We start from the raw sequence: 12,325 nt of genomic DNA, 5'->3' as shown, positions 1-12,325 counted from the left end.
TCACTTATTTCTTACTGTTGTTCAGAAACTCAGTAATCTTGTAGCTGGGTCTACCAAAGCTTTTCCCATCACATCTTGCCAAGGTTATCAGCTACGGAATTTGTTCCTAACTGCCATGGTGTGACTACATTTGTTCTTGATATTTTACAGCTTGAAGAACTTGCCAATGAAAAGTAGATTTCAGATACAGCATTATCAATGAGTATTTTTTTCCCCAGCAACGTAGCAGTCAGAATTATTTACAAAAGCCAGATAACCCAAGGCATGGTCTGGAAACAGAAAAGCAACCTTCAACATTTACCTGTTTTCTATCATTATATAAATAAGAAAACTGCTTTGAAGTTAGTGCCAGCTTTGAATTACCAAGAGAAATCAAAATATCGTTACCTCAGTTTTAGAGAACTTACTGAATCCTTGGACAACATGTTATACAAAATGCTATTTAATTTTCATGTTACTTTTTTCCTGCAAAGACTACAGCAGACTAATTTGGAAGTCAACATGCATTTCTTTACAAAGACACGTAGATAAAACTGCAACAGACAAAAGCAGACTGTACCATGCTGTTTGTAGATAGGAGGTTTCCTATAGATGTTATCTTTTACGCCAGTGTCTGAGAAAGAGGAAAGAGAAAGGAAAGAATAAAAGAGTAAGCACGCAGTTCAGACCATGCTGCTTTTGTCTCCTCGCAACACCAAAAATGCACACACTTCAGCAAAGACTACACATTCATTCAGTGGTTTGTCGTTCACTGGTTATTACAGGAGGATGAAGCTTTATCCATCATCTTTATATATTTAAAATATTGGCTATACCTACCTATGCACCACAATCCCTCTTCAAGTCCCTCAAAATGCTTTAAGGCACTTTGAATGGCACCCATTTGCTGAAACGTAGGTGGTTACATCTGCACTACCTATGTATACTTAGGCAACAAACTGGGAGCACTTGTCACTATTCAAAATAAAATTCATACACAGGTACAATAGACTACTATAATAGTTATGCTTGAAAAGGGACTTCTTCCATTAACGATGAACAAAGTGTACATGTTCAGATATAGATGTTTATGCTGGAAATGTCCAATATTCTTATAGAAAATTCAATAGTTTGTCTACATTTTGAATTACACAGATAACTTGGCCTTCCAGGAAATTTCTGAAAGGCCCCAGAACCACAGTCCAGGGTTCCCATATCATGTTGTACAGACATCAGATTTACTTAGTACTACAGTCCCGAGCAGACACAACTCCTAATCACAGTGTGTTTACAGAAACATTAACCCCAGAAGCTAAACACTGAATAAAAGAACTTCTACTGAGCAGGTAGATGTGCTTAGCAGTCAAAAAGCTAAACAAGTGTGGACATAAATTTAATGTGCCTGTTGACTGAATGGGAACTTGAAAACAGTATACCACATATGCAAAGGCACAGCCACAGGGAGCTTCCTAGAGTTCTAAAGTCTTCCAGCTGTTTTTAAAGTCTATGTTAAGATGACTTTCTAATTCAGAAAGTAGATGGATATGGAGAAAACCAAAATCAAAACCCCCTTCAGCATTCCCTCCTGCACACAAATTCAACAGACCTATGCAGCCATGGCACTATAAATAATTTTATCTCTGTAGGCTTAATAACATTTGTCACTGTGTGCCTCCTCTAACACGTTTACATATATATATACACACACATAAGCACACAGCTCTCTAACTCCTTTATTTCTAAGATGAAGTTTAACAGGTAAAAGTTTTGCACTTATCAGACATGTTCTTCTCTTGCAGTTCAAAATTCACAAATCAATGCAAAAAAAACCAAACCAAAACCAACCAATCATTCAGAAGAGAATAAACAGGTGCCAGCAATTGAAGATCAAAAGCTAAGCAGTGAATGCCTACCTGGAATATGGAAATGCCTAGGAGCCTGCTGATAGACAGAAGGTGAAGATTTGCTGTCGGAGTACATGGATAAGCTTGGAGTGCTCCGACCACTTTCACTGCCTCCAAGGGGAAGAGCAAAGAAAGCAGATAAAAGAAAAAAATGGAAAGCAAAGTAGAGTATTTCAAGCATAAAAGCTTGATCAGAATGACTTGTTAATCCAACAGTTTTAAATCTATGGTTTTTTAAAACCCATTATTTTTCAGTACAGCATATCGGCTCAGTCTCCAAACACCTCATCAATAACAAGTATCTGATAGATAATACCAGATTAAACTGCCCCACTTTGAAACTAAAGCTTCTTTTTTAACAACACTTTAATGAAGAAAATAAAAGGATAAGAACATCCACAATCCTGTAATGTGTTTTGCACAGCCTTAACTGAACAATCTATCAATCAAGTTTTTTAAAAGTTTAATGCTATGGCTGATGGCCTGCCCCTGCAACCAGTAATGAAATCATTCAGTAGTGTTTAAATTATCTCAAAGCAGGACTAAACCAAAAAACAGATGTTTCAGTTAAGTCAAATATTCCTGTGTATATCCATGACAAAACCAGATGTTGAAATTTGTTTCTTAATTGCAAACTTTTCCCACATGTAACATGCCACAGCATTTTTTATTTACGCAAAAACAAGGTTGGATTATCAAGTCATGGATCTATAATGCCATAGTCACTTCACCAAATTTCAAGATATACAGTGGATTGATCCGTATTCATGTTTTCGTTTGTTTTGTCAAATGCTTATTAGGTGCCATTTATTTCCTCTCAGCTTATTTCCCCGAAGCACACTCTATGGCATTATAGTGCTGCTTGGCAAACAAAAAAGTAAAGCTCTACTTTTTTGGGACTTGTAAAATCCTATTAACTTACAGCACTGTTAAGCAACTGGAAGCCAAACATGACATTTATTCTAACATAAAACGGTTGTTAATTCGCTGTTATTGTTTTAGTGTGGATGGAGCACAAATTTAATGGCTAGTAACAATGAAATTATAGCAAGTTTTTTGGGGGGTAAAGTAAGTGCAGTAGCTCAGGACACTAGACTTGTAACTGAGTTACTTCTGCCTTCAGGGAGAGATGTTTTACAGCCGTAAAACTATAGGGCTACCGTAACTGCCTAGGCCATGCCCATGGAGGTGGTCTCGGCCTCTGTTGACAAGAAGTGGATGTGTGGTCATGGGTCTGTCACCAAAGCCAGCCTTGACACAAACCACTGAGGCCAACTGGGTGGCACTACTGAGTTCCACAGGAGCAAAACCAGGCCAGACAAGGTCAGAAAAGCATGCTGTGCATCTCATGACAATACACTAACTAACCTGTTCCGAATTTTGTGTCTTATTTTCACAGTTGGTGAAAAATTAAAACTTAAAACCAATTCAGCTCTTACCACTGTGTAGTCAGTCACTGTGATTTCTAGTGGAAAAAATGTAACCAGAGCATTTGAGAAACTGAAATCGCAACTGCACATGCTGATAGATTACGGTCCTTCCAAAAAGTAAGAGAAGAATTATGGAATTACTAAAAATCTGGTGCATCACCACCAGCTTGCAGTCAAGATGTCCTTGGACAGGGAACCAGACAGTTATTCAGTTTTTTTGATTCCCACTTTGCTTTTGGAAAGAAAGAGGTGGTGACAGGTCTTCACCATACATTTATTAATTCCCTCTTTCTTTGCTGCTTGCTGCCCAGATGCTTGGCCATCCCTACAAAATGGAAGAAACTCAATGTCACTCCCAGTTTGAATGCAAAGAGCTGTGGTAGATACTCATTTAAGTAAGGTTCTTATAACTCCAAAAACCTTAAAAATCTTGTAATGCCATTCATTTACATGTGGTGTTACTACTGAAAATTTTTAATTTAAAAAGAACAGGAACATTTTCAAGTGATTTTAACAGAGTATTAATTCCTCAATTACTTAAAAATTAGCATATTATTAAACCCATATATTCATATATGACCTGCACTGCATGAATAATCACCTCATTGAGCAGCGACCCCAAGGAGGTGGTATCATACACACACAGAGATTCATTCTTCAGGGATAAGGTGAAGTGTCATCAAGGAATCAGGAGGAAGCATTGATTAAGAGGAATAAACTTGTAAAGAAACAGGATGCAAGCACAAGTACCAGGGGACAGCAGATCTGCAAACTGCTCGATGTAAGGACCATCTCTGTGGAGCAGTTTGCAAGGCCATCACCTCTATCTTGATCAAAAGGGGAGAATTAAGGATTAAATGAGGGAAAAGGTTCTTCTTGCAGCCCACTTGTACAAGCTGATGCACATTTAAATTTTAATTCTGCCACTGATTCGGACAAATACACAAGAGTAGCTGTATTTCTCATTTTGCATACAAAAATAAGTATTTAATAAAGCAAACTGAAGACCCATGTAGAAAAAACTTACGTGTAGGAACTACAGACAGTCATTTAATCTGGCCTGTAATTAAAATCTTTAAAATGAGACTTTGCCAAGAATTTGTCTCTTTTAAGGTTTGCCTGGTATACACTGAAGAACTTCAAATAAGGTCTCAGAAAACACAAGTACCAGAGGGAGCAATTTTCCAATCTTTTGGTTTTGTCTTCTGCCACAAGCAGCTGCAGGCTGTGATCTGCTCTACTGGTCAGCACAGAGCAAAAAAAAAAACCAGAATCATGAACTGTTCCCTGCATTTTATTTAACTTGGAAAGAATCTGGAAAGGTTTACTTTGAACTTGAGTGTCAACCACGAAAACTTCCCTGTGTCTTTTGGCTGCTGGTAGAGTAGGCTGCTCTTTTAACCTCGTGTCCGTGGAGCCAACTGACCACAGCTCAGACCATGCTCCCTTTTCAAGGGATTGTCAGGAAAAGTATATTGTTTATAGCTCCTTCCTAGTCAGCTTTTATCTTATCTGAGAGTATGGGAAATTTGATAACGAGTTACAGTGAGAGCTGTCTAAGTTTGGGATTGAGCAACAAACAACTGGCCTAAAGAGGGAGATGTCAGAGCTTATACTCATGAAACTGGATGCTTTAATATCTCTGCACATGTTGCATTAAGCTAGAAAAAGGTTTTTGTTTTTCAGGTTTGATGACTAATTCTTTTCAAGCTTTCAATGCCGAATAAAATGGACTTTGGAAGCTGTGCTCCTATACTAGAAAGGAAAGATACTTTCTACCACATTTTAAGAAAGCACTTATTCAGCAGGGCTCAGCATGGCCAGTGCGCTCACTGACTCCATCACCCCGAGAAGAAGAGTCACACCAGGTGTAGGTACTTGGAATATCACACCCCGTCATTCACAGGTGCATGACCTGTGACGTTTTCTTGATGTGAGGATGTGAGGCTGTCACAGGATTTATTTCGAAGACTTTCTGAAGACAAAAATCCTTAAAAGAGCACAATCAAATAATTCATCTGTACGCTAAAGCTCATCCTATTACACTTCATGAGAGCAAGACTACAGTATACCGAAGAAAGAGCAGAAACTCAGTAACCGTATTTTTTGCTGGAAGAATGATGAATCATGTCATTCTTAGGAGAAAAATGATGCAGACTCTGTGAGGTCATAAGGAAGATTCTGCCAGTAATAATGTTTCTGTCTCCTAGAATCTTAGAGAAGTATTTTTGATGATGATTGTGGAGTGCTGGCTTTACAAAGAGTATGTCTTTTATTATTATTAATCGGTGTATTATATTTCAATTTAATAAAAAAAAATTAAATGAGTGTGATTTCACTTTTCTAAAACCAAAGTAGTAACATTAACCTTGGTCTGAATAAAAAGCAATTATTGGTACAATCATAATCTTCCCTGAGTAACCACTTTGAAGAGAAAAAAACAGCATATTGACATCTCAAAAGGTTTCTCCAGATAAGGTGAAAGTACAGTCTGCAACTCAGAGAAAAGAATTCAGAGACCTTAAAGAGGATGGGGGCAAATACTCTGACTCCTTTTGGACTGAGATGTTAACTCGGTGTAAACCAGCAGAGAATCTATACAACTGCTGCAGGGCTCACAACTGCCTGTACAGGGAAATTATAAACAAGCTTTTCTGCCTCACAGGAGCACTGTGAGGCACTGTGAACTGCTTGCAAAATATTTTGGCTCCTTGATAAAAGTGCTGCAGAATTGCAAAATATTATATTTTTTCATCACTTTACTAATAAGTGTTTGGGCACAAGGAGCTGCCACTTGAGGATTTCTTCCTCCAAACAGCAGCACTAAGTAATTGCTGCTGCTCTGGGCAACAGCAGGTAGCGCTGAACAGAAACTCAATGTAACGGGAGCGCTACTAAGCAATTGCAAGCGGGCTTTCAAATGAGAGCTTTCCATACAGTGAATACCTGCACTGCAGCACATGAAAGAGGTTTTTCTTCTTAGTACATCAGGTTGGATAATATCATCCAAATTTAGGGGACAGATCAAAAAACTGTTCAAGCAGCACTTCAGAGAATACCAGTGTGTGCCAGCCTTTCAAGAAATATGTGTGTGTGGGTGTGACTACTTGGGGGAAGGAGTTTTGCAGGTAGACTTTAAAATGGCAGCAAAATTTCATCTCATCAGCTTTTCCCTCCAAATTTTTCTCTTGGGAATCATTATTTAGAAGACTCAAGTCTGATTCTGTTCCTGTTTATACCAGTGAAATTCCGCTGACTTTGGGCAGAACTGTTTCTGGATGCATTAGAGCCCAGTGAAGATGCATTAATTATTCTTCCAAACTCAATGAGTGCCTGCTATTCACTTGAGTTTGCAAGTCTGGTTCCTGCAGAGGGTCACTTCCTTTTCTGTAATGGTTATGACAGCAGGAAGAACAGTTTTGCTTTATTAAATCAAACAGTACGTGAGAGTCAAGGAACAGGCATTGAAAATGTTTGCCATTCGTGTCTCCTCCCCATTTACATTGTTACGAGAGAGGACAGACTCCGGGGAAGACACGTGTGGTAGCTGAATGTCTTCTCTTTCTGACATTTAACTAACCAGCTAGAAAAAATAAGGTTTTGCCTCAAAGGTTCTTCATATTCCTTGGCACTGTCTCACATCCGCAACATGGAGGTCATTACATGTTAATATCCACTGCAAAAAGAATTAAGGGCAAGGAGAATCGATTCTGTTACTCTGTTTTATAATACACAGCACAGACTATTGCTAATCAGTGCAGTTATATTGATTTAACCACCTTATCTGGCATAATTTTTGGTAATGCTACAAATAATATGAAGAATACCTAAATGTAGGTTAGAACATTAGATAACAGATCATCCAATACGTTGGAACGTATAAGCTTGTTACGCTATTTAACATCACCCAAACAGGGTAAAGGTAAACCTGGATTTTAGAACAAAAAGACTTTCAAATTACTCTGTCCCTCATTTTACTTACAAAAGCTAATTCCTTCCCTCTACCCTTCTGAAAGACACTTAACACTCACTGAAAAAAAGCAAAAATAAAACAACCCATACCCCCTCAGTTCTTAAAACTTACACGTTACATCAAGAAAGCACTTGCACAAAATTAAGACAAATCTTATCCAAGTGGAAGCCATGCTTGCACAGACATAAAAGTGAAACACATCTGAGTAAGTCTACAGTATCACAGCACGGTTTTGCATTCCTGGACCTTACCTTTGAAGAAAGGGATGTAATGATGTCTGAATGTAGATGTAGGGCTTGGGTGTTGGGGCAGGGAGATGCAGCTACTGGTACCAAGACTCTGAGTACCAGCTGGGGGCAACAGAGAGTAAGTGAAAATAAACTATTTAGTTCACTTACTGAAAGCCACAAATTACAATGCCACCGTTTTTTTCAGGAACATTTTCCTCCTGATGCTTAGAAAACATATAGTTTATATTTCAGATTTCATCCTTCTCTGGTTAGTGCTAAAAACATCACAGTGGCCATACTACGTGCTCGGCCAAGGGACACGTGCTTTCCGCAACAGAAAGAGCATCGTATAAAATGCTTATAATGTAACGCATCAGAAAATATTCCAGAAAAGGCACCACAAAAAGCATAGCTGCACTCAGGGGAAAATCTGCATATTCAAAAGCTGAAAGAGGGAATGATATATGCTCATAATGGATCTAATGAAATGAAATGGGGAGAGCCTTGTCTCTGCAGAGAACTGCACTACGCGTGGGTCCAGTTCTCACTGCCGTTGGTGCACTCTGGTAGGATTTAGCTCACAACACACCAGGGCACTCAAATGCATGGCTAATTTAAGCATTTGAAGAAACGTCCTGAAGTTATTTGAGCTCTGAAAGTTAGACATGTGATTAAGTACCTTGAAAAACATTCTCAAAAGTAATCTCTGCTTTGTTGTAATTACGTCCTGATAACATATTTTGGAGGACTAATGACAATTATTAAATGCAGCAGTTAGGATGACTATCTTATAAATTTTCAATGAAGCTGTAAAACGTTAGAATTAATTTGGAATTTCTTTCATCTTTCCTCCTTGCTTTAACAGTGTGCAGCTAAGCTTAAGCATGACACAGCTGGCAGACCTTCGGCAGAGACTAATCTTTCCTCTCTCAAATAGATCTTTAATACCCAATCTCATTTCCACTTTGTCAAAGACTCTATGTAACACAAATATTCAATTCCTGTAAAATCTGTTTCTGTTACCCATAAAATTTTCATTTCCACTGGAACGATTAAGAACTCTCAATTTTCCAAACCACTTTATAATTATAATGTATCTCCAATGAAATTAAAAGACACCAAGGAAATAATGCTCTGCATTCTCCACCCAAATAATGGAGTGGAGAAAAATCAGAATTATTTTTGAGCAATTTAGTTGATTATTTCCAAGGATAAAACTCTGCACATTGCCCAAATATGAACGGGCTTTTGTAAGGGACTCCCATGTAAAGATCAAAAGGAGGATCCCTCCTCTCTGTGCAACAAGAGCACCAACACAGCTGCTACTACAGCCCAAAGTGGCAATAAACATTGCTGTAAGCTTCTCAGCTATAGCAACTTGGCCTTCAAAATCCAGCCATTAGAACCCCTAGTCACTCCTCCAGCTCTTACACTGTGGAGAGGAGACACGGGCAATAACCCTGCGGTACAAGAAGGGATATGAAGTCACTGGATCACACTCTTGGCATTGTGTGCATTCACTGCTACCATGCCATTCCTTGAAAAGAGGTGTGGATTGAATGTATAGCTTCAGACAGGATGGGACTAGGATTAAGTCCTTTAAACTGTTTTATCTTCCATTTACAGATACATAAAATCAATCTTTCTAGATGTCTGTTTTCATTTTCTTAGATACTCATTCCTGAAGCACTTGTTTCCTTTCTTCCCATGGGACTTGCTGTTTCACCGTAAACAAACTACTGCAATGAACAGCTACTCCTCCTTAAACCCCTGTCTACCAGAGTCTACCCTACTTATGACATAAAACAAAGTAGAAGAAAAATCTGGAGAATGAAAAAGGCTGCTTTTCAATTACCTGGTCTGCTGTAATGCTGAGGAGAATGTGACGTTGGAGTGTAGCGACCATAGCCCAGCGAGCCAGCAGAGCTAGGACTTGATGTCCTGTACTGCTTGAAAGATCTGTCATCTTGGTCACCCTGAGAGGAAGAGAGGAAATGTATGTTATCAGGGAAAGAACATGCCATTTTGCACGTGTCTGTGCTGTGTAGATGGAAGTCAATGCTGTTGTAACACTCCATGCAATCCCAATGAAATGAGGTGGCTTTCAGCCGTAAGTACCTCCGCTGCAGTGTGACTGAAACAGCTCTGCCAAGACTCAGAGAACGGCCCTGTTCCCAGGAAAGGTAGCGCATACATGAATTTAAAATGACAATATAATTTGAAAAGAACATAACACTGTAGGAGTGTTGTCTCAGGACAGTATAAATCCCTGGGTATATGTGGGTGGGTGGAAGACAAGGTCAGGTTAGCGTGATAGCACTATAATCACTTTGTACCCATATGAATGGATGCATAATGGTTACAGGCAACACAAAAATCAGCATTTGTTGGCTTCGCTGCATTACAGAAATGACTGTGTCTGCTGTACAAATTGCCCAGCACACCATAATACAACATGGTGATTACTAAGTAACTGATACAGTCATGTATAGCATTAGCATTAATACTGCAGCATCGTGCAAAGCAAAACCCATTTCCCACTAAATCCTTGGCTTTAACCACTTAAAACCATGTACGCCCATTTCAAAGCCCTCACCCTATAGCTAGTAAAATTACAATTGCAATTTGCATATAGTGCCTTCTTAACAGTAAAACCATTACTGAGTGAATTAGACGTGGAAATGACTTTTTGTAAACTAGCAAAATCAAGTTTCTTGTTTCTTTTAAGACAATCAAGAATTGGCTTGAGTTAACTTCAAATTAGAACAAAACAATGTAACCTGCAGATGCTCCCTTATGGAAAGTCACACTCGAAAAAAATGTTTCCCCTCTCCTATTCCAGTAGGAGTGAGTGAGGATATACTATACCATAGCAGGTGTCAGTCACGTCTCATGAATACTGGGACATCTTTAGGCATCTGTGTGACTCCCACACATCATTTAAACACTCAGGAGATCCTGCTTCGCCCCATCCCCCTCTCCATGGTCCCTATCAGGACAACTTAATCATATCCATCCATTCATCTTTAGATGAATTTGGTTTCCCTGGGATTATCTTTGACTTTATACAGAAGTACAACATCCTCCCATCATCAGTTTTCTCCTCTGGTTCAGGGGTGCTCTGTCCCTTCCACCCCACCCCAGACTCACTGACTGCACCTTCAAAAATGAAAAAAAAACCACCCCGTTTTGTATAGTGGTAAGTAGCATTATTGCTTTAGTATCAGTTTCAGAAGAAATTATACAAAAAAACAGAGAACAATTGATGCCTTCCCAAGCATGCAGCATTCCACAGGCCTCCTGCCTGCCACCAACTCCTCTGTGCCCAGCTTGAGATGTTTCCCTCCCAAAGTAGCTACGTTATTTAGTATCTACTCTAAGCCTAGTGAAGACAGTTACAAGCAGTATAGCAATGTCTCTAGAAAGTCTTGTGACGATACTTAAATATCATATGAGTGTTAGCTAATGGTCTATGATGCGTCCAATTGCACGATACAGTGGGATTCTCCTCTAATAAAAATCCCGGCAACAAAACTGGTGACAAGTTTGCAGACGATCATGCCTGAGCACCTGATCACAGACTCTTTAGAGAAAGACTGCAAGCATGGCAAAGCTGGGTAACATGGGAGCAGTCACATAACACAAATCATGGCAGCACCAACCTCCATACCAGTGTCACTTTCGGTATTTAACAGTATTGCTAGTTTGATAACTGGTAGCTGCTTTAAGGGAAATTCTTATAATCTTCCAAAACACCAAGATTTCATATTGACTGTTTCAGACCTTACCTTTTGTTTACCTTTGCATCTCTGTAAGGAACAGTCAATCAAGGTCATTAAATCCAATATTAAATAAAGCATGTTGTTATTTTTAAACTACCTATTAAATTACATCTCTGTTGGTTAACTTCTCTGTTTAACCAGCACTTATAGTGACAGTTCGTCATTTACCATCCTTAACGGAAATTTGAAATTCTCCACTATTACCAGAATTTTGCAATACACAAAATTGGGATAGTGGACAAATTAGCCAGGCCTGCAATATGTAATCGAGTTACTGTATAGGAAACCATGTGAAATGCTATCATTGCTTCCAAGGTGTTGTGTCTTCAAACAATGACTGGCTTCGATCATTAACACACATCAACGTACAGACCCAGAAGTTCAGATATGTGCAAATGATTTAACAGTTGTGTGTGTGCAAATGATGTAAGGAATTTAAACTATTTGTGGAATAAAAAAATAAACAGAAAAAAAAGAAGAGAAAACTATGCCGAGAATTAATGCAAGTCAACTCACGCTGGCAGCTTCACATATAAACATAAATTGTATTTCCCAATATAATTTATTTAGTAGAGCTTGAAGAAGTGACCATCGTATAACCTTTATTTTGGAAAGCATAAACATGGATGACAGTGGAGCTAGATGCATACAGATGACAATCCAGAAGCAGAGCACGTATTCAACACAAGTAACACTGTGAAAAACATGAATTATAAAACCCCATGCACTGTAGAGGCAGGAGGCAAACCCCATATTTCAGACACTGCTGGTTATCAATATGACCAGGTTTACCATCACAAAATGGGTCAGAACAGGAGAACAAAGGCACTGGGGATTACCTCAGTAGGTGTTGGAGAGAGCAACTGAGGTGACTGCAAACAGCAACACACAACAAATTAGTGATACAAATTCATGCATGATGTTACTTGTGAGAACTACTCTAAAAATATCAATATCCATGTATAATACATGATACAGTTAGGAAAAACACCTGTCAATTAAGTTAGGGCAATCTTTCTTTTTATTT

The 12,325-nt window shown here is 38.8% G+C and overlaps 1 protein-coding gene across 9 annotated transcripts in view; it reads right to left on the bottom strand.

The window, feature by feature from the left end:
• Positions 1 to 12,325, bottom strand: part of ABLIM2 (actin binding LIM protein family member 2) — a 144,615-nt gene that overhangs the window by 29,332 nt on the left and 102,958 nt on the right. For 5 of the 9 annotated variants that reach the window (XM_040593300.1, XM_040593344.1, XM_040593358.1 and 2 more), the window contains 3 exons: positions 9,372 to 9,492; positions 1,893 to 1,994; positions 560 to 613 (listed from right to left, as the gene is read on the bottom strand). In XM_040593300.1, the coding sequence (XP_040449234.1) occupies positions 560 to 613; positions 1,893 to 1,994; positions 9,372 to 9,492 (277 nt within the window). Of the gene's footprint in view, positions 1 to 559; positions 614 to 1,892; positions 1,995 to 7,537; positions 7,637 to 9,371; positions 9,493 to 12,325 lie in introns of all 9 variants that reach the window. The other 4 variants (XM_040593364.1, XM_040593335.1, XM_040593319.1 and 1 more) reach the window with 4 other exon arrangements.

Source organism: Falco naumanni, chromosome 1 (assembly GCF_017639655.2).
Source record: "Falco naumanni isolate bFalNau1 chromosome 1, bFalNau1.pat, whole genome shotgun sequence".
In the NCBI taxonomy this organism is placed as follows: Eukaryota; Metazoa; Chordata; class Aves; order Falconiformes; family Falconidae; genus Falco; species Falco naumanni.
Note: the sequence above shows the minus strand (reverse complement) of the source record. Positions and strands in the feature narration are given on the sequence as shown.